At 44.9% G+C, this 27,130-nt stretch overlaps 1 protein-coding gene and 2 pseudogenes across 1 annotated transcript in view; all 3 read right to left on the reverse strand.

The window, feature by feature from the left end:
* Window positions 1-11,034: 11,034 nt before the first annotated feature.
* On the reverse strand, window positions 11,035-11,153 carry LOC115404750 (uncharacterized; annotated as a pseudogene).
* Window positions 11,154-11,335: 182 nt separating this feature from the next.
* On the reverse strand, window positions 11,336-11,454 carry LOC115404740 (uncharacterized; annotated as a pseudogene).
* Window positions 11,455-14,109: 2,655 nt separating this feature from the next.
* The window catches only part of caprin2 (caprin family member 2), a 61,580-nt gene continuing 48,559 nt past the window's right edge, over window positions 14,110-27,130 (reverse strand). Inside the window, exons 12-20 of the mRNA XM_030113449.1 lie at window positions 25,786-25,835; window positions 25,581-25,688; window positions 25,403-25,501; window positions 25,078-25,254; window positions 24,631-24,727; window positions 24,369-24,542; window positions 24,152-24,210; window positions 19,032-19,083; window positions 14,110-14,834 (exon numbers count right to left, since the gene is read on the reverse strand). Of these exons, the coding sequence (XP_029969309.1) occupies window positions 14,257-14,834; window positions 19,032-19,083; window positions 24,152-24,210; window positions 24,369-24,542; window positions 24,631-24,727; window positions 25,078-25,254; window positions 25,403-25,501; window positions 25,581-25,688; window positions 25,786-25,835 (1,394 nt within the window). The 3' untranslated portion in view covers window positions 14,110-14,256. The remainder of the gene's footprint in view (window positions 14,835-19,031; window positions 19,084-24,151; window positions 24,211-24,368; window positions 24,543-24,630; window positions 24,728-25,077; window positions 25,255-25,402; window positions 25,502-25,580; window positions 25,689-25,785; window positions 25,836-27,130) is intronic.

A 27,130-nucleotide genomic window follows, 5' to 3' on the forward strand; every position in this document is an offset into this window, starting at 1 on the left:
ACCTCCGCCAAGATATCTTCAGGTTGATGTACTTTCACTCCATTTTTTTTAAGCAGCTCAGTGATTTGACACTTCTTCTGTCTTCTTTTCTCCAGACCCAGAAAGTAGCCTGTACATTTCTCCCCCTCCACTGCATATCTGGCCTTACTCCAGATTATTGCCCCTTTGCACCTTTTAATTTCCATTTCTTCCAGTTCCTTTTGCAGTGTTATGGCAATTTTATTTAATAAAGGGCTTCCGCCGGTGAGTTCGTTTTGGTATCTTTTATTATGCTGTACAGCAGGAGAAGTCACGCAGTCAACAGAGTAACAGAGTGAGTTCTGCCCTCGCAGGGGCGTGCAAGCCTCTAATAACTATCTGCTACGATCACTCCCAGGGGCCTTGACTGCACCCAGCCATAGACTGGACACAGGAAGACTCCCACGAGTGCCGCAGCTGCTACGCTAAGATTATCAGGAAAAGTAAATTCTAGACAAAGCATTCATGGTTCCCCACACATCTGAGTGTGTGAGCTACGGTTGTTTACAAAAATACCTCTGCGAGCACTACAAGTGAGAAAAAGCATGCATACATGAGAAATTTCCATTACATTCCCCCCTTTTGATTAAATCAGCCACGGTTTAATCAACTTCAACACATGGGAGATGCCAACAGACACCCCACATCAGTCAATCAACCCCAAATCATCAGCATCATCATCATCAGAATCATCAGAAAGGTGAGCGAACAAGGATGCAAACAGTTCAGTGGAATGAAGCAAAGTATAATGAGCCAAAGTAGCTGTGAACATGCGAGCAACCAGACAACGGACCAGGGGAATAATGCAGCAGGAGAAAACCCCCAGAATCGACAGGAAAATAGCAAGCATGCCAGCAACCTTAGTAAGCCAAGCTCGCCAGCTGCCCTCAGTCAGCCATCCCAGAAGTCCCATCCAGACAAGGGGACGCCCGTTTCCTGAGAGCTCAATTCAGCAAGCAGAGAAGACAGCTGAGTGTCTACATTAGTCATGTTCTCTGAGATGTCAGGAACCCAGGAGCAGTGCTGATCACATATGAGAGGGCAAACCCCCCTTTCTTTTCAAGAAGGAGGTCCAGGGCCACTCTGTTCAGCAGGCCCAGGACACACACAGCCTTCTGCTCCTCCATGAGGAGGCCAAACCCATCAGTAACAAGACCAGTGAGGCTCTCATGCTCCAGACACCTCCTTAGAATGCTGCTGAAAAGGAGAGGGAAAGGGAAAGGGTAAGGGAAAGACTAAGACTAAGGGTAAGGGTAAGGCTAAGGCTAAGGCTAAGGCTAAGGCTAAGGGTAAGGGTTAGAGTGAGAAGCATTAGGATGTCGCAGCTCTGAGCCAGTGCTATTCCTGCCTGCATGCAGAAATGTGTAGAGAGAATCCTGGAGAGGAACAGGAACAAGGAATGGTAAAGTGTTAGCAGAGGCAGCATAAGTCTTAAAAGCACAAACAGTACAGTTGGCATCATGTGACTCTGGAGCTACCGTAGGGGCAGCTCTCCACCACAGGCTGTCCTGGAGTCCTGCGAGGTCCACCATACGTCTGCAACGAAGCAGGGGGACCACTGCGGTTTGGGGCAGCAGCACCCTCAGGAGCAGGAACATCTTCACCGTTGCCTGGTGGAGGGTGGACTACCTCACACAGGAGCTGATCTCAGGGATTATTCTGCCCTGTGGCTGGGAGATCAGCTGCTGGAGTCAGGGTGGTGCTGGGAAAGGCTTACAGTGACTCGCCTGGCTCCAGGTAGCTCGCTTTGCTACCTTAAAGGCAGCATGAGTCCAGCAGGACCTGGACCTGGCCACCGCCTGGCCTTCCAGTGTTTCCTGCAGAAGTCCTTCACCTGGATCCAGTCACCTGGGTTCAGCCAGTGAAGAGTGGAGAGGCCCTTCAGCCAGGAGGGGAAGGGCCCTGTGATGGTCTGTCTGATCTGAAACAGAGCAGCTCCACAAAGTCCACCATCAGGTGGTCACAGGGTACTCAGGTGGCGGTGAGCAGCATTCTTCATGGCGTTCTCCTCGCCTTGCCTTGTGAGCTGCACACACCAAACACTCTATAGTGCTGTTCTGCCACCACTGAGAACCTCCCGGAAAACCACAATGATGTAACCTGTTGGGAATGATAAGACCTGTAAAGGAGGGGCTGAGCAGTCTGAAGAGACAGCTCAATGAAAACAACCTCAAACACAAGCTGCATGTTATCAGCATGTCCTTCAACGCTGTCCATTCCCCCGGCGTGAATCCCAAACAACCTGAGCCTGGCGGTCAAAACAGCGCATCGTGAAGCAAGCTGCTAATATAGAAGGAACATTATCATTTTACCAGAACTATCAGAACCATAACGTCACAGTTTGTTCAATATCAGAAACAACGAAATGACAGGTCGAGACAGAAAAGTGAAGAAAGACTGCAGGGCCCGGGATGCTTCCAGTGCATCTGGAGTCCAGGAAACCTGCAAACATGCAGTCAGAGACCTAATGGGAGCAATAAAATCAAAATCATTTGGAATAAACTGTCGACAGCAGGAATACATTCACAGGAAAGAGACAACCTGTTTCCTGGTGAGCGGATTTGGTGTGAAATCAGGTGTATCATATGGACCGTTCGTCTCAACTAAACACCTTCAGCAGTTATTCACGCCATAACACATCCAATACCTGTAACCACTGTCATCATCCAGGACGTGTTAATGTGACACTTGGCCTCAGTGTTACTCAGCAAGGTTTAGCTGAGCTTATTAAGCTACATAATCTTTGTTCGGTCCACAAATATTCCAGCTAAAACAGATGGAGATGGAAGTTCCATCTGTGTCAGTGGATCTTGAAACTGACATTTGATTGAGGGTTCTTGTAGCCAATCATAAACAAACCTTCACTTAAAGGTCTAATACACGATTTTCTCGAAAAGACGAAGCCCCAAGTCTGTTACTCACTTTTTGAACAACGCCATGCGCCAGACCATCCGCCCGGCTCTCCTGCTTCTCCCAGGAAACGCGGAAGTGTACGAGCGCGAACTCCTCTTCTCCGGCGTGCACGGCTCTGTTTACAGTTTCTGCGATCCGCCTCGCTCATAAATAAAGCTTTTTTCCCGAAACAGTTCCAGTTTCATTATGTCAGACTCGCCATCGGTAAGTACTAGCTCAGAAGCTCACCGGCTACATAAACACTCTGAATGCGCATGCGGAAAAGGGAGAAGCTGATTGGGCGCAAGCACGGAGAACCGCCTTACGAAAGCAGCTCGTCAGAATGATTGACAAACAGAACCACCAATCATTTAGGTGATCCACCCGGAAATCAAAATCATGTATTATACCTTTAAATAAGTTCTCTTGTGTGTTTAGCATTGGTATATTTTCTCCATAATACGTACAGATAAACATAAAGTTCACAATATTAAAGCCTGACATCTTAAATAATTTCACTAAGACGATGAGCCTCACAGCCTGTGGTCAGAGCCACAGCGCTGTGGGGGGAGAAGTGACCCATAAGGGAGGCAGCCTGCTGCCTCTTCTTTCTCCCTTTATCAGGATTGATCAGTTCTGTTGACCCACTAATATTTCTCCCTTGAGAGTGACCAGATACAATAAATGCATCACCATTTGAAAGTTGATAAAATAACTTTGGGAATTCCAATTACCTTTCTTTTTCTCTGTCTGTGTGGTTTTGTAAGTGTCCGTGTGTGTGTGTGTGTGTGTCCGTGTGTGTGTGTGTGTGCGTGTGTGTGTTCATGCTCTGACCTCGGCGATCAGCCAGCAGTCGACATGTCGTCACTACGTCGGAAGTTTCCACGTTCGTAGTCAAAACCCCATCGCCTCCACAACCTCCTCAACCGCCAGCCGCCCCGCCTCCAGCCTCTGGAGCAGCTCCCTCCATTATTGTGTCCACTGCTTCCACAGCCACAACAGTTTCTCCTTCTCTCCTGCATTAAAAAAAGTCTCAGCAGAAAGAGAAGAACAGAATCACCGCACATGTCCTCACAGGCTCAGGAAAAACCAATTTCTCCCTAAATCTGTGTCAATCTGAGTCCCTCTAGTTGTGTGTGTGTGTGTGTGTCTGTACTTCCCGCTGCTGTGAAGCTGCTCCCCTCAGGTCAGCGCGGCGCGGCTGGCAATGGAGGATCGGGATTGTGGATCGGAGCGATGGGGGTACCTGCAGGAATTTTCTAACAAAACAAACAAATGCTTCCCAGACAGAAAACAAAACAAAAACACATTAGTATATCATTTTGTACTAAACTATCTGATCGGTGCATCTTCAACCTCACATCATCAGCTCACTAGGCTGTGTGTGTGATGCTGTCTCTCAGGCCTCTGCAATTGTTTTATATTCAACTGTCCTCAGCTCCTCAGCTGATAAAGATGCAGCTACTGAATGAACTGTTTGTTTTACAGTTCGCTTTGGAGGGTCTGAAATAAAAAAAAAACCCTCTCAAGATTAAATTAATAAGGTTTTACATTCTGATCCTAACAAAGTGAACTTTCTGTTCCCTTTGTGTTCTGTTTGTTCTTTAAAACTCAGTTGCATGTGTGGTTATTCGAGCATGCTCATTGGCATATCATGTCAATAGTACAAATTGCAGAACATGTACTTCAGCGGAGGTCTTACGATATGCTGAGAGAGATGGCGAATATTGGAGGGTTGGATCAGCAGTCGGCTGAAATCACGCGTTGTCGCACGAACCGTCCCAAATCATTCCATTGCCCATCGCGGGGTTTGGCAAGGGAACTTTGGAAATATTTGTGAGAACCTGAAACATTAAACAAAGACATCTGGACAGTAGACAGACATACAGACGCTGCGCATTGAGTCCTGTTAAAAAAACGTTGATATAGTCAAATCACTGTCAAAGTCCTGGAAAAAAACATTGTTCATAGTCAACATCACGTCCTGTATGCACAGTGCATATAATATGTCTGAAGTTTTAAATTTGCGGTTGATGTGAGCACCATCTCCAGTTTGATCATCGACTGTCAGTCAATCAGAGTCATCGGGCAAAGTTTAGACAATAAGAACATGTCGCATCTCAGTGGACATGGAAAGCTTTCTTCTATTACCAGGAGTCAACATCCAATTCACCGTCCCAGAATCAACCAAGTTTATAAAAATAAACTAAAATAAAAATCCCACAGGTTTCCGTGTTATCTTGAGCATGAGCATGGGAAACCTCAGATGTACATCAGTAATTGTGCATGAAATACAATTAATCAGTGTGTTGTTTTTTGTATTCTTTCTAAGGCTGAATCCCATTTCACCCCTCAGCCCTTCCCCTTGGCCCTTCCCCTCGTTTTGCGCGTTCACGTGGAGGGTAGGAGTGTCCCAATTGTCATTATGACGGAGGGGTAGGGCCAAGAAAGAGGGCCAGTCACCCCTCCAAAAGGAGATTCTCGAGAGGCACACTCCAAACGGAGGGGTATCGGCCGATGGCGAGGGGCGCTTGTTCTTTCAGCCTAGGTCATGCCTGGCGGGCGGGGTGAATTCACTTCCGCATTGACGGGAGTGATCGTTTCCACACCCGCGCATTCCAGGCGCATTCCAGGCGCATTCCAAACACAACAGATAGACGATTATTTTCAATAAACTGGTTTCTTCAACACGGCCCGCCTGGAATGCGCGGGTGGGAAACGAGCGCCCCCGCCAATGCGGAAGTGAACTAACCCCACCCGCCACTGACGGTCCAGGCGAACAAAACAAGCGCCCCTCGCCACCAGCGCCACTGGATGACAGATTTCTCAGAAAGCCTTCCAAGATCGGCAAGATGGGGGCGTCCGCAACGAAAGACGTTCATAAATGTAAGTATTTTGTCAATTAATAAAGTTTTAAAATGTAAGAAAAACATTCTTCTTCGGCAGATAATTGTCGCATCTGCCTACGTCATCGGCAGTGGCGACTACTGATGACGTACGTGATTGTCGGAGGGGTGTCCCAATTCGGAGGGGTTGACTTTCTCCCCTACCCCTCAGCACTCCGTTTCATAGGCGGAGGGCTAAGGGGTAGGGCCAAGGGGAAGGGCTAAGGGGTGAAATGGGATTCAGCCTTAGTACTGCTATTCTGTCTTGACCCTGTGCAAGCTGTGTATCAGTGCAAAGCGCTTCTTCATTGCGGTTAGCGGGTTGTGTGTTGTTTTGCGTACGTCACCCATGCCATCAGTGGTGATTTCATCTTCTCAGTCAGAATTTCCTCCGTCAGTCGGATGAGAATTCAGCGTGACCCGGTGTCCCCCCTTCTTGTGCTCCTCTGCCTGGTTCTCCACACCATCGTCCATGTCCACAGTTCTTATGTGGGCAGTTACGGACCCAGTGTCTAATCTGTCCACCAGCTTCACCCTGGCGTCCTCCGTCCCCCTCAGGGTGGTGCTTGTAGCTTGAGCCCTGAGGAGAATTGCTTCGGAAGAACCATGAATGATGTTGTGCTGTTGGCTCGGTTTTTACTTCCATCATTCATCCAGGAGGTGGTGCTTTCCAGCGCCGATGTGTTGGGAGTGTCTGACAGACCAGACCACTCCTTCAGCAGGAAGCCGATGCAGAGGTGGAGTTTGACACGTCAGAGAGGGTGGGAGTAGAGTAGAGCAGAGGCCATGATGGTTGGATGGATGTTTGAAGGGGAGGAGTCCAGTCACTTTCCTTACACATCCGACGTCCAGTACGAATCAACCTCGAAAGAGAGCAGATGGCACGGAGACACATGTATCTGTAGTAAAACCCTTTCATGTCCCTCATGATGTTTTCTCTCCCTGTTCTCTCCCTAAGCGGATGTCCCTCTGCTTTCTATCTCTGCTTCCAGCTTCACTCATCCAAAGTGACTTCTCAATCTTATTTTTATCCCTGGTTTTCCTGTTTCCCAGTGAACATTTTAGCAGAACCAGTCACTGTCTCATGCTCAAACTTGCCCCCTTTGGGGAAACCATTCACTCAATTCTCTCACACGTCCCACACACTCGGGCCCATACTTTCCTGACATGTCATTACATATTGGGGTGTCTGGAGGACTTTCCACTAGGAGACCAGGTCCCTCCAACCTGTCTATCAGACGTACTCTGACAAACAGATGAGCCTGGGCAAAATGACTCCTCTCCCGTCCGACACTGGTACAGGGGACAAATGACCCCTTTCCAGTCTCCCAGTGGTCAACAGATCTGTTATCCATTTTCAATTGGACGTCTCCAACGGCCTTTTCGCCTCTACGGTCCCAGCCCAGACCCGAGGGTGCAAAAGTGCTAAAAAAACCCTCTCCAATCTCTCTCCCACTCCAAACACTAAACACTCTGGGAGGATTGAAGTTTTATGCTGTGCATTATAGTGACCGGCACTACATCAGTCACTCGCCCTCCAACCAGTCCAATATGGAAAGAACTCACCGGGTGCTTGTAGGAGTTTCCCCGAAAAGGAGGGAAACCAGTTCGTGGATCCTAGCGGTGGTCCGGACGGTAGGCTCAGACCCGGTCCCCATAGAGTCCGTCAATGGCGGCGGGGCTGCAGCAATTTGTCCGCAGGATGGCCAATCACCAGGTCTCTGTCCTCCGCCGGATTCCACTCGTAGGATCCTGTTCGTGACGCCAACTGTTATGGCAATTTTATTTAATAAAGGGCTTCCGCCGGTGAGTTCGTTTTGGTATCTTTTATTATGCTGTACAGCAGGAGAAGTCACGCAGTCAACAGAGTAACAGAGTGAGTTCTGCCCTCGCAGGGGCGTGCAAGCCTCTAATAACTATCTGCTACGATCACTCCCAGGGGCCTTGACTGCACCCAGCCATAGACTGGACACAGGAAGACTCCCACGAGTGCCGCAGCTGCTACGCTAAGATTATCAGGAAAAGTAAATTCTAGACAAAGCATTCATGGTTCCCCACACATCTGAGTGTGTGAGCTACGGTTGTTTACAAAAATACCTCTGCGAGCACTACAAGTGAGAAAAAGCATGCATACATGAGAAATTTCCATTACAGCAGACATAAATATCTTGTTAGATCGTGACCTACATTTGTATTGAGTTGTTCAAGCTCATGCTTTATTTGCTGCCTAATCTTACACTCCTCCTGATTTTCCCGCCATCTTTTGTTCTTGCTATAGTTTATACATAACCTCTTGATTTTCTCTTTAACATCTTCCCACCATTCAAACTTATCATCACAAAAATGGATCCCTTCCACTACATTTGTCAGAAAAAGTTCCATTTTCCTTTTAAACTTAGGGTCTTCCAACAAGCTGTTATTTAGACACCAGGAGCCACCATTCCTGCCCCTCCCCTGAGCACCAAGCTCCACCTCCATGGAGGAGTGGTCACACCAGGTGTTCTCCACATACCTGACCCCAGTCACCTTTCCTGCAGCCTCAGCTGAGGTTAAGCAAAAGTCAATTCGGGACTGTTTTAGTTCCCCCAACACAACTTGCCGTCTTGAAAACTGACACTTGTTTGGATGTAAAATCCTCCAAATGTCCACCAAACTGTTTTGCTCCATTAGATTAATCAGTTCTGTCCTGCTGGCATCCTTTTTGTGCCTTTCCTGTTGCGCTCTGTCCATTTTAGTCAAGCAGATATTAAAGTCGCCCACCAAAAAACAGTTTTTCACACCGCTACACCATTTCCATAACTGTTTGAGAAATTTGATCCTTTCCCCCTCCCCATTAGGACAATATAAATTTATTATTCTGTATGTTTCGTGATCCTGAACCACTTCTATTATAATCAATCTGCCCTCATTATCCTTCCCCAGGAACTTCACTGCATCCACCAAGTCCTCTGGAACCAAAACTGCAACTCCCCGAGCTGCCGCCGTCCCATTGGAGCTAAAAATCTCCCCTCTCCACTCATTCCTCACAACTTTAATCAAGTCATCGTCCCATCTGGTCTCCTGTAGACAAATTATTTTATTCTTTCCCTCTTCCCAAACGCCTGTCCGTTTGATGACACTGCGAAGCCCCCGAGCATTGAGAGACATGAGCCTCAGCATAAGGAGGAGACAGAGAACAAGGGTGAGCCGCTTAACCATGTCACAATCTCTTCTGGGTGTTTTTAGATTTCTTCACCTTTTTCTGCTGCCAACTGTCATTTTGTCATTTCCGTAGATTTGAGAGTTCAGCCAGGTCCATCTCAGAGTCAGAGGACAGAGGTTGCACGACAGGGCCACCACCTGGATCGCCCTGACCCGGGGGGATCTGGGACGGTTCATTTGACACGTCTGCCTCCTCCGCTTCCCGCGGGGTGCTCTGCGGCTCCTCGGAGGCCAGCTTTCCAGCCGCCTCCTCCGGGACCTGGCTCTCCGGCCGAGCGTCAGCGGCCCGTTCGGGACCGTGGACCCCCGAGCCTCCGGAGCCCGTCAGACCGGTGGGGGCCTCGCGGCTCTGTTCACGCTCCACATCACACGATCCCCCCTCCTCGCGCTCACTCGTGCACATGTCCCCATCCCCCGACTCAGAACCGGAGGCCTCTGATGCCTCGCTGTCACTTCTGGTGCAAATACAATTCTCCAGTTGGTTGTGACACAGCTCGCAGCGACTCTCCCTCGTTCTCAGGTCACACTCCTTGGCATAATGGCCCTGCTGCCCACACATGTAGCACTTAAAGTCAGGGCATTCCCGGAGGATGTGACCCGGCTGAATACACAGTCTACACACCTTTAGCTGCCTGTCATGGATGACACGTACGTACTCTGGGCCTGCAGTTGACATGAACTTGGCTGAATATGGCAGGGACTGAACCTGACTGTTGAATTTAACCCTTACATACCTGGTGCCGTCGTAAATGTTTGTGCCGGGCCACACCCTCCGCTTAATAGGCGAAAGCGCAGTCACTCCCCAGCCCAACAATTTGTCAAAAATCTGTTGGTTTTTTACATACTGTGGTACTTTGAGGAACGACACGACGAGTTCATCATTCACAATCTTTCTGGCCATTACAACCGTTGACCCAATTCGAAATCCATCCAGCAACCTTTTCAGTCCAGCTTCACTATTCATTGTTACTTCATATTTGACTGCTGACAGCTGTCGGCACGCCACCAGCCCACCACACAGGAACCGCACACATTTCATCAGTTCCATGGCTGTCACTTTTTCCTCACCATTCAGCTCCACTTGGCAGGTCAGCTGCTCATCAACATCCCGCTCCTCCTTGTTTCCCTTCTCCTGCTGAGGTGCTTCTGCTGCTGCAGGCGGCACTTCTTTCTCCTCTCTTCCCCCACGATCATTCCTCTTCTTCTTCTCCTGCTGAGAATTACTCCTCTCCTGGCCCATCTCAGTGTCCGGTCGTCCGTTATCCTTTTCTTTTTCCATGTTCTGGTCCAGCTCCGGTGCCGTTTGGTCCGTCCTGCCCGCCACCTGTTATCCCCAAAAGTCTTTAAAGTCCCAGAAATTAAATGCACAAAACTGAAAAACGGAATCCCCAAACAGTGTTCCCACTGTTGGGGGTTGTGAAAAAAAACAAATACTCCTTCAGAATCGAAAAACACAGCTCCCAGTCAGTCACACCAAACAATTCCTCCTCCTCCACCTGACAGCACTCCCACTTCCTGGGTCACACCGAGCACGCTCCAACAAAGGCGGGTGTGGCCGTGAGCGGTGTGACCTCTGACGACGGTGGTTCTTATACATGTGTCGTAACAAGACTGTTTCAAAGCATCTGTATGCTTCTATAGATATATTTATGTATCAAAAGATAGAGAGATAGATTGATTGAGTGATTGATTGACTGAAAAAGGTTTCCTTGACAGTGCATTCAAATGTCAGCAAGACGTGGAAAAGCTTACAGCACCTGGTATTCCAAGGCAGTCTCCCATCCCAGTTCTAACCAGGCCCTCGCCTTCTTAGCTTCTGACATCGGACGAGATCTGGCCATCTCGGGCTGCTGTGGCCATGAGCGATGTGACCTCTGACGACGGTGGTTCTTATACATGTGTCATAACAAGACTGTTTCAAAGCATCGATATACTTCTATAGATATATTTAATTATCAAAAGATAGATTGATTGAGTGATTGATTGACTGAAAAAGCTTTCCTTGACAGTGCATTCAAATGTCAGCAAGACGTGGAAAAGCTTACAGCACCTGGTATTCCAAGGCAGTCTCCCATCCCAGGACTAATCAGGCCCTCGCCTTCTTAGCTTCTGACATCGGACGAGATCGGGCCATTTTAGGCTGCTGTGGCCGTGAGCGATGTGACCTCTGACGACGATGGTTCTCATAAATGTGTCGTAACAAGACTGTTTCAAAGCATCTATATACTTCTATAGATATATTTATTCATCAAAAGATAGATAGATAGATTGATTGAGTGATTGATTGACTGAAAAAGCTTTCCTTGACAGTGCATTCAAATGTCAGCAAGACGTGGAAAAGCTTACAGCACCTGTTATTCCAAGGCAGTCTCCCATCCCAGTACTAACCAGGCCCTCGCCTTCTTAGCTTCTGACATCGGACGAGATCGGGCCATTTTAGGCTGCTGTGGCCGTGAGCAATGTGACCTCTGACGACGGTGGTTCTTATACATGTGTCGTAACAAGACTGTTTCAAAGCATCTATATGCTTCTATAGATATATTTATGTATCAAAAGATAGAGAGATAGACTGATTGAGTGATTGATTGACTGAAAAAAGTTTCCTTAACAGTGCATTCAAATGTCAGCAAGACGTGGAAAAGCTTACAGCACCTGGTATTCCAAGGTAGTCTCCCATCCCAGTACTAACCAGGCCCTCACCTTCTTAGCTTCTGACATCGGACGAGATCGGGCCATTTTAAGCTACTGTAGCCGTGAGCAATGTGACCTCTGACAACGGTGGTTCTTGTACATGTGTCGTAACAAGACTGTTTCAAAGCATCTATATACTTCTATAGATGTATTTAATTATCAAAAGATAGATTGATTGAGTGATTGAGTGATTGATTGACTGAAAAAGGTTTCCTTGACAGTGCATTCAAATGTCAGCAAGACGTGGAAAAGCTTACAGCACCGGGTAATCCAAGGCAGTCTCCCATCCCAGTACTAATCAGGCCCTCGCCTTCTTAGCTTCTGACATCGGACGAGATCGGGCCATTTTAGGCTGCTGTGGCCATGAGCGATATGACCTCTGACGACGGTGGTTCTTATACATGTGTCGTAAAAAGACTGTTTCAAAGCATCGATATATAGTTCTATAGATATATTTAATTATCAAAAGATAGATTGATTGACTGATTGACTGAAAAAGGTTTCCTTGACAGTGCATTCAAATGTCAGCAAGACGTGGAAAAGCTTACAGCACCTGGTATTCCTCGGCAGTCTCCCATCCCAGTACTAATCAGGCCCTCGCCTTCTTATCTTCTGACATCGGACGAGATCAGGCCATTTTAGTCCTGAAGCCACTCAGGTGTTGCTTTAGCAGTATGCTTGGGGTCATTGTCCTGCTGGAAGCTGAACCTCCGACCCAGTCTCAGATCACTGATGGATTGATAGAGGTTTGCTCAAGAATATTTCTGTATTTAGCACCATCCATCTTTCCCTCGACTCGGACCAGTTTCCCAGTGCCTGCTGCTGAAAAGCATCCCCACAGCATTATGCTGCCACCGCCATGTTTCACTGTGGGGATGCTGTTCTTGGGGTGATTGGATGTGCACCAGACATACCGTTTTCCTTAATGGCCCAAAAGCTCAATTTTAGTCTCATTTGACCAGAGCACCTTTCTCCATACATTTTGACAATCTCTCAGATGCCTTTGTGCAAAGTCAAAACGTGCCCTCTTATTTTCAGCAGAAAGTACTGGCAGAAAGTACTGGCTTTCTTTTGGCCACCCTTCCATAGCTCTGTGGAGTGTACGGCTGATTGTGGTCCTATGGACAGAGACTCCAGCCTCTGCTGTGGAACTCTGCTGCTCCTCCAGGGTTACCTTTGGTCTCTGGGTTGCCTCTCTGATTAATGCCCTCCTTGCCCGGCCTGTCAGTTTTGGTGAGCACCCTCTCTTGGCATGTTTGTTGTGGTACCATGTTCTTTCCACTTGATGGTGATGGATTTTGTGGGACTCCTGAGGATCTTCAAAGATTTAGATATTTTTTTATTACCTAACCCAGACTTGAACTTCTCAACAGCTGTGTCTCTGACTTGTTTGGGGAATTCTTTGGTCTTCATAGTGGTGTTTGGTTAGCGGCACCTCTTCATTAGATGTTGCAGCCTCAGACCTTTCAGAAGAGGTGTATATATACTGACAGATCATGTGACACTTCGATTGGAGACAGGCGAACACACTAATAGTGTGACTTCTGAAGGTAATTGGTTGAACCAGATCATTTTAGGGCCTTCTTAACAAAGGGGGTGAATACATATGCACATGGCAATTTGAAGTTTTTTATTTTTTAAATGTCTTTTTTGTATTTATATTTCTCATTTCACTTCAAAACTTGCACTATTTTGTGCAGATCCATCAAATAAAATTCTGCTTTGAAAAAACATTCAAATTAGAGGTTGCAACATAACAAATTAAGTAAAAGAGGGGGGGTGAATAGTTTTGCAAGGCACTGTACATACTCAATGCTCTGCAGCACCCCCAGAAAGTGCATTGTTGAATATAAAAAAATGAAGCAGTAGAATATACTCTTGATTGCATTTTGGGCCAGTCAATTCTGGTTTCAAGCAGAGATTTGACAGCCTTGGGAAAAATCCTTAAAGGCCTGGAGGATATGCGCCCTTGGATGTCAAATTGTAATAATGAGATAAGAAACCTATTTTTCACTGCTCATCTTTTATTTCAGCAAATCAAGGGACCACTTCCATTACTCCACAGTAGTCTGTCAGTGCAACAACTTGGCATTAAGTGTTTGACACTATCCCCACCACCAAGAATATTATCTTTTCATCTCTCCACATTCATGATGCGAAAAATGAGTTTACAGCTTAGTAGACTATATTTACATGGGTAGGTCAAACATCCATACAGTTTGATCAGAATCATCGGCTAATTGGCCATCCAAGCCATTCCAGTGAAGGCACACATTCATTAAATTGCATCACAGGGTCTCATTGAAGCTAAACCCTGTGTACTACAAAAGGATCGGTGGAATCAAGAATGTCAAGTTTAGTCTAGTAGTGACCACCCTTCATCAATTCAAATGTACTTCATGGCTGTGAATGTAGATCACAACATTTGGCTATTGATAAAGCTTTATGTTGCAAATGAATCTCAGTGCTTTAAAAGGCATTGGCATGACACCTCACCACAAAGTTGATATCAGAATTGAGTCACCATTTAGTGCTAAGCAAACAGTCCACACTGGGAGAAGAGAATGGTTCAGTCCTGGTATAGCAGGAAACCAGAGAAAGTACTGTACTTCCAGGTGCTGCCATAAATGGCACCACGATGCAACCTGAGCCACACCTGATCTCCTTGAAAAAGAGGTAGGATGGCATGGTTGCTAGCGGTCTCATGATCAGGGGCTCCATCATTTGCATATGCCGACACCATAACTTCCTCATTACGCATTAGGTTGATGTAGAGCGGCACATTGATGGCCAGCTTCAGGATATGAAAGATGAAAACATAGGTTCCATTCACTGGGCAGGTGAAGCGACCGATGTGCGCATCATACATGTCCCCTTGGTTGCTGTGCAGCTGATCAAAGACAATAGGCTGGTCAAGGTTACCTGGGGCAAAGTTGGCTGTCCGAGAGGCAGTAAAGGCCACACGCATGGGCTGTGAAAGAGGATATAACTGCATGGGAATCAGGTTTGCATGTTCACTGTGGCTATGGGGAGTGAGTGGAACTTCCAGAGTTGAGACAGACATGGAATCCCCAAGGCCAGAGTCCAACATTGTGAAGACTCCCTCCTGGTCTGGGCTGCCCATTTGGGAAGAGTCATTCCAGTTAGCTGCAGAGAGAAAACAGTTGCAAGAGCATCAAGTGAACAGGTGGCTGCGGTAAGAAGGAATGTAAATTTTGACTAAAACAGAAAGAACTTTGTTTAAAGCTTTTTTTGCTGCCCTGAAGCTACGGAATGAGCTGCTGCGGAGCATCAGACAGGCATCATGACCGTCCACTTCTAAAAGTAATCTTAAAAGCCATTTTTAATTCTTTATCTTTCAACCCAGCTCCTTTTTACTGTTTTTATCATTGTGCTTTAATTGTTCAGCTTTAGCTGTTTTTAAAGTGCTATATAGACAGGGGTGCACATAATATTTTATGTCTGGTCCTCTGGGGAGAACCTTGGGTTGTTGCTTGGTCTTCACAATTTTAAATACATTTTTTTCCCACGCCTACCAACAGGAAGAACAAAATAGAGGGATGCGTGGATAATGTTACATAGCCTGCTTTAATTTCAACTGAAAATGAAGAGAAGCAGTGCAACAGAATGTCTGAAATCTTGTAATTTTGACAAAATATAATGGTGTTTCAAGTTCTGAAAAATAAAAGTGCGCGTACAGTGTCTGCTTTTTATCACTTAAACCAGAGGTTTTCAAAGTGTGAGGCGCGCCTCCCCTTGCCAGAGGACTTTAGGGGAGGCACAGCGAGCTTTTTGTCCCTGTGCAGCTGCCTTGCTCCATGCATGGGATTAAACAGGGCAGTCTGAAGTATTATGCACGTCATTTTACTCACAACAGCAGAACATTACACCTGGCCTATCTGACACACAGATGTGCACTAGAGCTGGGAATTCTGGCTCTTTGAAGGGAGCCGTTCATTTGAAAGAGCCTGGCTCCCTGACGAACGTCACGTGACTATTAGATACATCAGCCTCATTAGTGTAGATTCAATCCGTTATTTTCTGACAGCTGACAGTTATTTTCAGTTATGAGTTGTTATCTGGTGCTTTAAAGCGACACTAAGGAACTTTCAGTTTTCGTTGATTTTGGCAGCGCCAGTGGACAAAAGCAGTAGTGTTTTGTCTGAAGGAATACTACAGTTCCCATGAGGCCTAGCGCGTGGCGTTGTAAAATGCTGCTCCTGGTGACATGCTGTAGGACTGAACTCGCCTACATTTGTTTCCAGTGGCTGTGTGAAGGATGGATAGCGATGAGGTAATGAATCTAATGGTGGCTAAACAATGTTATATCATGATGTGACGCATGCCGTAAAGCAGTCCACACATTTGGAGTTTTTTAGTGTGCAGGGTTCCTACCACCCTCCTCACAGCTGCTCAGTCCAAGTGAAAGCAATACTGACGCCTTCAGGCCATGACAGAGAGGTTATTCAACTAGTTGTAAGTCGATGTATCATCACAAAAGATATTACAATGTTTTATTAAGGTTAGAAAGGTCCTTAGTGTCGCTTTAATGACACAGATTTAAGATATGTTTTTCTGATACACATTACATTGGCTTACCTTGCATGTTGTCCCCAGAAAAGAGCTTCAAAATGCTGCTACATTTCCTTTAACCGAGCATTTTATGGTGTGTGTGTGTGTGTGTGTGTGTGTTCCATTGCTAAAACCTGATAAAGCGGTCCATACGGTGTTTCAAATTAACTGGTTTCCTTGTCAACTTGTGACTGACTTCCTTCAGTAATTCCTGCTGCTGCTACTGGCAGCAGATGTTGAAATTAGACTCATAAAAGGTCTGACACGGCTCTGGTTGTTAACATCTATCAGCAACAAGGGACGTGAAAGAAACCCAGTCGCCAATTAAGGGAAACTAGTTATTCCAAAACACCGGCTCCGCTCCAGGTTCTACACACTTCTTCTCCGCTAGTTAGCTGCTGCGTTCAGATGACTGGAGCGAGCGACGGAAAACTGAAACTCGGTCGTTCACATGAAGGCAGCAGTGGCAGCTGGACTCAGGAGACACGTGAAGGAAGCGTGGACAATTTGCCGTTCAAACGAACGACTCGTTCATTGAACGTCACAGCACTACTGCGCACCCTGCTATCCCCAAATCTTGGTACGCAAATTAGCGTTACAATGTTTCATCAGGTACGCATGTTTTAATTTGGTAGCGCATGCGAACCAGCGCACCGCTTATGTGCACCCCTGTATATAAAATAAAGTTGAGAAAAGGGTTAAGACATCAGTTTTATAATTGTGACACTTTGGCAGAATGTCAACTTTGCCAATGCTAAACACTTCATCCTTGATAAAAGACAAATACCCAGTTTCTTGAAAAATTACTGTTTTCTCTAATATCTTTACAATAGAGCTGGCATGAAAGTGATGTTTAGATTTTCACTTAATTTGGAGGGTGGAAGTCACGGCCCTGCGCTAAGTCAGTATTCAGAAGAATGGGTAAATGAACAAAGCTCTGTGCTGCTTAATTACTTTGAGCAGTGACATGCGTGACGTTATATTTTAATTTACACCTTTACCATTTAAATACTGAGAAGAGAAGACGCAACACAGTGGGACACAGTGCTTCTCCGCCCACATCCGGAGGCCAGGTCTGACTGGGCCTCAGTTGAGGGTGGTGCTCTCTCTTTATGTCACAATTAAATGTTCAGATACGAATACTACATGAAGTAAAATTTTATAGTTTAACTGATTGATATAATGAGCCGTGTTTTTGTCAGCAGTTTTATTTCTGCAATGTGTTTCTTGTGCCAGACAATCGGTGGAGTAGAAGCATAAGGGAGGCCGACAATTCTCCGGCCTCATGTTAGTGGGCGCTAATGATGCCAGGGTTGGTGGACTGCGCAAAATTTAGGGAAATGTCACTATGCTTTGATGACACAAAACTGTCAAAATATGCCAAATTTTTTGACTTTGTGAAATTGAAGGTGGATCTCGTTGGACAATATAGTTCACAAACAGTAAGGGATGAATGTAAATCTCCTGGACAGCTTCTCAGTTTTTTGGCCCAAAAGGATCTCACTGAAACTGTTCCTGAGGCGATAAAGTTGCTCATGCTCACAGTTCCAGCTACTACAGCGTCAGTGGTTTGACCCCTGAAAGACTTATAACATACATGCGGAACTAGGGCTGGTCCCGAATTTCCAAATATTCGGTTGCCATGATCACATTCGGCGAATAATTTTGCGATCTGAGTATTCGCACCGAATCACGCATACTGGGGGAAATTTTCCGTTGCTCCAGACAGTTTATCTACCCCTTTATCACAAATTATTTCCAGAAAATGAGGCACATACATTGTCAGTCTATCATTTAGTATATTTAGACTTTTTTTTCTGTTTCTGAATGGCAAGGGCGGTGCCTGAGTGATTAGATACATTCCCTTCTATCGGCAGACCTCATTCCTCCAGAAAGTTCTGCTCTCTCCATCCAGTTTTTCACTCTCTGGAAGTCTTTGTAGACAAAATTACAGCCTGATAGCTTCACACAGTCACTCTTCAAAGTAGCGCCCAACGTGTTTTGTTTGCTGCGGCGCTCTGACGCATGTGTATACGCCCCCCCACTCGCACGCCAAATATTTGGATAATCGTCATTATTGGGCCCGAATATCCGGAGGGCAAAAACAGCCATTCGGACCAGCCGTAGTCGGAACAGGACTTACCAAGGACGACTTTCTTCCCTGGCACTGGTCTCCATCGAACAGAGAGACTTCAAAACTCAAGGCACAAAAGGAAGACTTCTTCATTCAGGTCATTGGTGCGTTCGTTCAGAAGGAACGGCGCACGGACTTCATTTATAAATAATGGTAAGACATTTTTTTTAAATAAATATGCTCTTTTGTGTGCTGGAACTACAGCACTGAATAAGTGTATGGTAGGCACAACACAAAGCATAAAGAAGAGTTTTTTGTGAAACTTTTTTTCCCGTTTTTTATTAAATGCGTTTTTTTTTTGTGTGCTACTTGTGAACACGCTCCTCTGGAGGCTCATTTGACGTTTGTAAATCAGACCGATGGCGTCAGTGCCTCCCCAGCCATGAACCTCACCGCATGTCACTGACTTTGAGGAGCCGGCAGTGGTGGTCTCTCAGACAAAGCCATTTTAGAAACGGTACAAAACATCACAAATACACTTTGATGTTAAATTGTTTTGATCAGCCTAAAGTAGTTCAGCCAAATGTCATGTATTCAGAAGTGAAACTCGTGCTCTAGGTCACCACAGTAGTGTAAAAAAAAAGTCACATAAGCATTGCAATTTTTTGTTTTACAATGATAATCATAAAATGTCTCACCAACAGAATGATGTCTCCCTCCTCGTCTGTAGCCATGTTGGTACCCCTGGTCCTGTGAAAAAATAAAGAACATATTGATGAAATGTGCACACTTCAAGCCTAATTGTGATCCCTGTATTTGAATTAAATTGTTGCTTTTTAAACTTCTCAGAAACAAAATGTTTGATTTTTATGATTTTTATAAAAGAAAACATAAGTTATCAGGGTTTCTTCCTTCAGTTGCCAGGAGCATACTGGGTAATATGCTGGGGGTGGTTCAGCCCGGCTTTATCCATCTCAGAAAGTTAAAGCATGAATAACTTTTTCAAATTGCTGATGCGCAGGAATTGGCTTCATGTTAATTACATCGGCTGCGTTAGTGTAATGCATTTTATTTTGGAGTCAGCCAGTTGTCCCCCCGATGTTTCCAGTTGGTTCAAAACTGCTGCTCAGTTAGAGGGGTGAAGTTACTCTCATCCTGCCTTACTTCCACTAGCTCCACGTGCACTTCAGAGCTCAGTGTAGGATTCTTTCATTTGTTTTAATCTTTGGTATTTTAATGTAGGTGGCTGGGCGCTCCCTTAGAGACAGGGTGAGGAGCTCAGTCACCAGGGAGGAGCTCGGAGTAGAGCTGCTCCACATCGAGAGGGGCCAGCTGAGGAGGCTCGTGCATCTGTTCAGGATGCCTCCTGGACACCTCCCTGGGGAGGCATTCCAGGCATGTCCCACCGGGAGGAGACCCCGGCGAAGACCCAGGACACGCTGGAGAGACCATGTCTGTCTCTCGACTGGCCTGGGAATGCCTTGGGATCCTCCCAGAGGAGCTGGAGGAAGAGTCTGGGGACAGGAAGTCTGGGCATCTCTGGTGAGACTGCTGCCCCCGCGACCCTTTCAAGCGTTGAAAATGGATGAATGGATGGATATTTTAATGTTTTCTCTGAATTGTCTCACCCCACCTTCCAACCCAGCCCTTTATCATTTGTATCATTGTCTTTTCATTGTTCAGATTTAGCTGTCTTTAAAGTGCTATATAATCAAAGTTGAGGAAAGTTCAAGACATCACTTTTATAATTCTGACACTTTAGCTGAATGTTCACTTTGCTCATGCTAAATTGTTCATCCTTGAGAAATGACAATAACTCAGTTTCTCAGCATTACGCCAATTTGGACTTTGTTTTCATGTCATAGTTCCCATGTTCGACAAGACAGGGTCCAAACAGATGTTTTTATTTGAAATATACTGTTGTGTTATGTTTTTTTTTCTCGGCTGCTCTGTGTTCATTAGAAGTTTCTGTTTTTCTTTGACTTGAATTAAAAAAAAAAATTATATACAGACCTGCAAAATGTATGCACTCATGGACACGTGTTCCTTACCCTGTTATTTTTCATTTGTTAATTTAAGTTTAAGTTTTAATTTAAGTTTTTTTTTGTGAACTAGCTGAAATACATCATGTTGTGTCGTGACTTATTTGAAATTCAATGTTTAGGCAAACCAAAAAAAACCATGGCCCAGTTATCTCCCGATGATATTTGACACCCAGTGAATCCACTAGGCACATCACGAGATCTGAGAGATTAAATTGTGACGATATTTCTCGAAGTGAAAAGCTGTCTCACGGATATAAGACTGTGGAGCTATTATACACACCTAAAAGTTTATAGCTGCTTTTTTTGGCAAATTCCGTCCGAGCACACAGAGAAATGGCCAAAAAACAATTTAAAGGATATAACAACAGTGCTTCGGGAGAAATTTAGATCCAAAAGCGAGCGGCGGGCATCCGTATACGTCTAACTGACGGGGCATCGGTAACGCCGCTCCTAAAACAGCTGTAATCGTCCAAAAACTCATTAGTTTCACCAATATTTCATCATGGCCAGCTCACGCCACTCCTCGCCCGGTGTCGCCAGATCAATGTTGTAGTGGTTTTGTTGACCTCTGAACTGAAAGCTTTGTTTACGGCTAAGGATTGACCGATATGGCTTTTTTAGGGCCGATGCCAATTATTGGTACTTAAGGAAACCGATATGTCGAACCGATATTCATTTGCAGTAAAAATAAACAATTTGGCATCAAAATTTAGCTGTGGGTGGGGCATTGTCACACAGCCCAGAGTAGTGACTTCGGGCAAACAGAGATGTGATGTGCTCAGTGGAAAACACTTCTACATTCATTATACTCAGGCCTTTTGTTTTTGTTCAGTTTGTAATTTTGTGATTACTTTATTTTTATTATTGTTATTATTACTATCTCATACATGCAATTATATTTATCATCCACACACACACACACACAATAATAGTCATATCTCATCCATAACTTGCCCGAAACTCCAATATTCAACTATCTGTTGCTGCTGATGACACAACTCTGTCCTTCATTTTCTTGTATGTTGTCCCCTTGTATGTCTGAGTACTGTAGGAATAAAAAAATAAAAAATAAAATAAACAATGGAGAATCCTGGGTGAACTAAAGTTATAGGCTACTGTAATGCTAAAAAATACTTCAAAATCAATGTTATCACTAATCGATGCGCGTCCCTGTCGGGGGCAGTCATTTTTCGGCAGGCAGTCTGTTTTCGGCACGGTAACCAGTCGACCCCCAGTCGACCCCGACCAACTCGGCCCCACGCGTCTTGTCACGCACTCAAGCCACACATTGAAAACTGAAAAAAAATACCGGTAGGTATGTGACAGGCTTGTTTGATTCCTCTGGTTCCACAGCAGCGGCGTACCAAACAAATTTACCGGTATTTTTTTTTCAGTTTGTGTGGCGTGAGAGCGTGACAAAAGACGCGTGGGGCCGAGTTGGTCGGGGTCGACTTGGCTTGGGGCCGACTTGACTGTAATCTGCTGCCGGCGTCCCGGCGAGCGGGCTGTCGGCCGGCGACCGGCCGCTCTCCAGCCGGTGTCCGGCTGCTTCCCGGTTGGGAGACTGGAGGACAAACTGTGTGCTTCTGGTGACTGACAGGTTAGAGGTGGATAGCTGCATGTTTGCCGTTCTGTTTGAACTGGCTAGCTTAGCTACAAGGAAACAGAAGTTGTTTTCTCATGTGATCATCTCGCAAAGAATTATGGGAACCGTAGTCAAGACAACGGACTGACAACCGGGTGGTCTTTATTACCGTATTTTCCGCAAAAAAGGCGCACTAAGGCGGGTTTTGAGAAAATTAGAGGCTTTTAGTGCATAAATTACGGTAAATTTATTTTTTTTAATCGGCTATTGATGGGAAAAAAAGGCCGATGCTGATTAGAAAAATGCGAAATATCGGCCTGGCCGATAATTGGTCTATCCTTATTTACGGCTGCCGCGTGCATCGATCAGAAAAGCCTTCTGGGTGAGTATATTGTTCTACTTCATTCTATAAACAACGTGAAAGCTGTTTAAACCGTACTTATCCTTTAAGTTCATGCTCCCCGTTTAAAGTAACTTTGAGCCTAAATTTGCCATTTGACTCAAAATGCCAGGCCTCTATATTTTATTTACATTTGAACAAAAAGTGGCATGTCCAAAATGAGTCACGTCCTTTTCAATCAATAGAAAAGCTTTCATTAGGTATTACAGCAATCAAACTCTGCCTATAATTACTGAGCAGCCTGTTGCACATCTCCACTGAGATTTTTGTCCATTTTCAGCAATGAACTCCAACTCTTAAATTTTAATCATGTCCTCCACTTTGTCCTCAGTCTGCCCCTCTAAAGAGACACCTGTCTCCAGGGGACACTACCGGTTGGATTTCAGGGTGTCCCCTTATTAGAGGGTTTACTGGATCAACATTGAAGATGCCCAAGCCTCTTTCAAACTGTTTGCGTTCTGCAGTTTTGGTTGGAAGGGCACCCGAGTGACAGGCAAGACACAGACAATATGTAAGAACTGTAAGCAAACAGTACTGTACACGGCAGCTACCACGAGCACTATGTACTGACAGGGCGACTTTGGTTACAGTTTAACACTTTAAAAATTTTCATTTTATCTGTGGAAAGAAGTTCATGCTGATGCTGAGGCTATGCAGGTATGCAAATTATAGAACATCTCAAAACGCACCAGGACTGTTTTGTGACTGTTCAATATAAAGGTCTGTTTTTTCAGTCATATATGGGGTCATTTTAGTTTTCTTAAAGCAGAACTATGCAACTTTTTTACTTCAAATGTTTTCAGAATCCCTGTGGGGGTAAAGAAAGACTTTGCATGGTGATCGGCCTGTCCCTCCCCTCCCCCCGGGGACTGTGTCCTGAAAACAGCGCTTGCAACTTCTAGAGGATCTGACCCGACTACATCTTGCGAGAACAAACCTGCTTTACGGCGCTCATACAGGAGTACAAGTATAAAAGCACGTAAAACAAACATGAAACCCTCGCTAGTGTTAGCAACGCTACCCTGAAGTGCTCATGAATGGCAGAACCAAAAGAGAAAAAAACCTTTGTCTGAAAAAAAGGAAACGGGAGTGGGACGCTCTCTGCATACGGGGGCGGGTGATGCGAAGAACGTTTACGACTGAGTTTTCACACCAGACCAGTAGGGGGAGCATGAGAGCAAAAGTTGCATGGTTCTCCTTTAAAAGTCAAGTAGAAATCTCGTCTCATGACCACAAACTCAATGTTCTGTCTCGTCCGGTCTTATGAGCTGAGTGTATTGACACACCCTGAGTATCCACTGACCACAGGCTCTGACCTCTGTGATACACCTGCGTTGTTTGTCACATTCCTGGCTAATAAATAAAAACATTGTAAGATCATAATCCATACCGGTGGTCATGATACTCAGTTATGCTAACTGGAAGTCACAAAAATTAATGTTGCAAAACCTCCATCATTCCATCATTCTCTGGCCCCTAAGCTGTTGTAATCACCCCCCAACAACCAAACATTCATTAAAGATAAATTAATTCTAAAGGAGAGGAGTTGATCTGTGAAACTTAAAATGAAAACTGCCTTTGCAGTAGAACAAGAACCCATTATAATCACAGGTGGATTGATACATATCCGATCTCTTTCATTCCAAACTATGGAGAACCAATGATTGCAGACAAAAATGAATGTGTGCCATCCAATTATATTACCGATAAAATGCAGTGATTGGACACATCTTTTTCACAGAATTGTTAGTGGACATTGTACTGTATTTGCATGGAAATTTGACTTACTCTTTCAGGATAAAGGAGAGGCCCAGCATCCCTGAGAGTCTGTGGCATATAGGATACGCCTGGAGTGCAGAAATAAGTTTTATTTTGTTTAATTTTTTTAAACAGCCTCAATGACACACAATTCAGGTTTACCATTAACCAAGTTTAGACACACCTGAGTAAACCATAAGTTGAAATAAAAGTAGTAGAAAAGACAGGATAAGCTCAGAATAGATACCTTGGTGCCAATCAGAGGAGCAAAACGTTTGTGCAAGTCCCTTGCCACCAGGTGCCATACCTCTCACAGTTCCTCTCATGTAGGGCTGACCCGATCGACTTCCACTTCCACTCGACTGGCCAAGTGAAAGGAGGATCTGTCCACTATTACCTTCTACACAATCTGACCGGTACGCTACAAATTATATGGCAAGACAAACATGTCAGACTTAAATATCTGGCTTGCCAGGGACAAGAGGCAATGAACAGTACAACAAACATACCGAACTGTGGCTCATCTTCTAATGGTGCAAACTCAGGTGGTGTTTGAGTACCAACAGTGTTTTTTGGCTCAGAGAACACAGAGGTAGGTTTGTTATTCTGTTTTGTGAGGGCAGTATTCACATTGAAAACCTGCAAAAAGTAGAAAATGAAAGGAAAACAGTAAGGCAATCTCCATTCTTGTGTTGTTTTCCTATCCCATAAGACCCCAATAAGCCCAAACAATTCTTAACAAGTGCAATATAGCTGCATATAATCACCTTCCACAATTATGTAGTTATCCACCTGTCTTGTATAAATATATACATACTAACTGCACTCTTCTGTGACAAGACCTTGAACTGATTCCATTTGTATAAGATTTAAAACTTTAGTCTCATATGCATGCTGTTTGCATAATGGATAAGACCACAAGAAAGTGGGGTGAATGATTTCACAAGGACTCCAACATGGCAGAACAAAGATGAGAGACAAAAGCAACTTACAGACTGAATTGTTTGAAACTGCGTAGAAGTCAGAGATCTCCTGGAGGGTGGTGTCGAAAAAGTCTGCGCCTGTGGTGGTGTGGAGGAGCAGGATTCCACTCCATTACATGGGGACAGCTTCTCCAATTCAGTGACTGGCGTCTACGAGGACAAGTCAAAGTTTACTTGCAAAAACCATTACAACTTTCAATGACCAAGGTTAACTCATGAAGAGTAGCATCTCGTTTGCATTAGAGACCCGCCATACGTACTTCACAGTAACAACTGTGGGTTATTATGCAAAATCTACCTTGAGATGGCTCTTGCCCAGGTTTATTGAGATGTTCGACTCCCTGCGGTAGAGTGGGGGTGAACAGAATGTCTTCCTTGCAGACAACTGTAGAGGTTCCTGTAGAGACAAATGTAACTTGTTTTTCCACAGTGGTTTTACATTCCAAGAAAAATGCAACCATTATCCAGCCTCTTACATGAGGTAGGTCTTGCTGAAGAAGTTCAAGGTCACATATTCCTTGACCCTCATCTCCACTGGCAAAATTGCCCTTGTGCTCCAAAAGCCTGGCAGGCAGGGGGGTGGACTAAATGAGAAAAATAAATGTAGTTTTTTTTTTAAATGACAACCAGGTTCCTTGTCAGATTTTTTTTTTTTTTTTTAAGAGCAAAACAACCGCTTACATGAATTGGCTTGGCCGGGACTTCCATTGGGCTCCTCATAATGGGCTGAACTAGTTAGTTGGGAAGGAAACCAAAAAATGTCACAGAATAGCATTCCTAAAAAGCCACACATTCACGATAAGACATGTACCGACAATACATTATACTGCAAACATTTGCGAAGCTCACCAAATCGTTGACTTCAGGGGTTCCAATCACAGGTGTATAAACTCAATCTCCTCAGCATGCAGACAATTTCTTCAAACAATGGTGAAAGAATGGGCTGCTCCCAGGAGCCCAGAGAATTCTAGCATAGTACTATAGTATACTCTAGTACTCGAGTATAGTGCAATAAGTCCAGCCAAGAACTTTCCTCACAATCAACTATTATGAAAAAGTAGAAGAGTCACATACACTAATGCTAGACAGAGTCCTAAACAGATGGAATCCATGTACTTGCTTTAGAACCAAGTTGAAAGGAATACAGAGATGTGTGGTATGGAACACTGCCTGGCTTTGTATGCCAGTGTCCATCTGTATGTGAGTGACATGAAATATTAGTCCTTTGCTGTCTGTTTTAAAAACTTCCAGTAAGGTCTCTGGCTACCAACTGTCACTTGATTGACTGAAAGTGAATTAGTTAAAGAGAGTTCCCATCACCCTTAAGGGCCATTGGAGTGGACCTGGTTGGAAACTTCAGATGCTCTGTCTCTCCTGTTGGCAGCTCTCGCCACACAGGCAGGGGCAGAGCCAGCGGGTGGCCAATGCCGGCTACCATAGAATGCTGTGGATTTAAGGTTCATGTTGAGTTTTGTTGTTTACATCGGGGGGTGATGCGTGTAGAGCATACCAACCACTACCCTACAAACATTCCCTTCTTTTCATCTCCTGAAATGAATCACAAAAAATAAAGAAATGCGTTTGCCAGAGTTCAAACAGATATGGCAAAATTTGTTTCAGCCTTTGTGTTTACACAAGTTGGAAGCCAAACTATAAAGTATTCCAGTTCCAACTGGGCTTCCGGTTTGTCGATGACGCAGTAGGCAGCAGTAAGGAGGAGCTCCCGGCCAAATAATCCAAAAACATTAAAGAAAACCCCTTAAACTATGATGGGGATGGAAGACAAGAAAATAAACAAGCACCGGCCTCATTCTAAAATGGAATTGTTTTTCCTTTTTTCCCCCCCCCTTTTTTTTCCTCTCTCTTCTTCTTCTCAAGATGGACTTTGAACACCAGGCGGGTGAGTGACTTAAAGAAAATAAAGGTCAATGGATACGGCATTATACACAGTTATATAGATTTTTGAGTTGTATATAGTGCCTTTTTTTTTTTTTTTTAGTAAAGAAAAACATATGAAGGGTTTTGT

This window comes from Salarias fasciatus, chromosome 17, assembly GCF_902148845.1.
Source record: "Salarias fasciatus chromosome 17, fSalaFa1.1, whole genome shotgun sequence".
In the NCBI taxonomy this organism is placed as follows: domain Eukaryota; kingdom Metazoa; phylum Chordata; class Actinopteri; order Blenniiformes; family Blenniidae; genus Salarias; species Salarias fasciatus.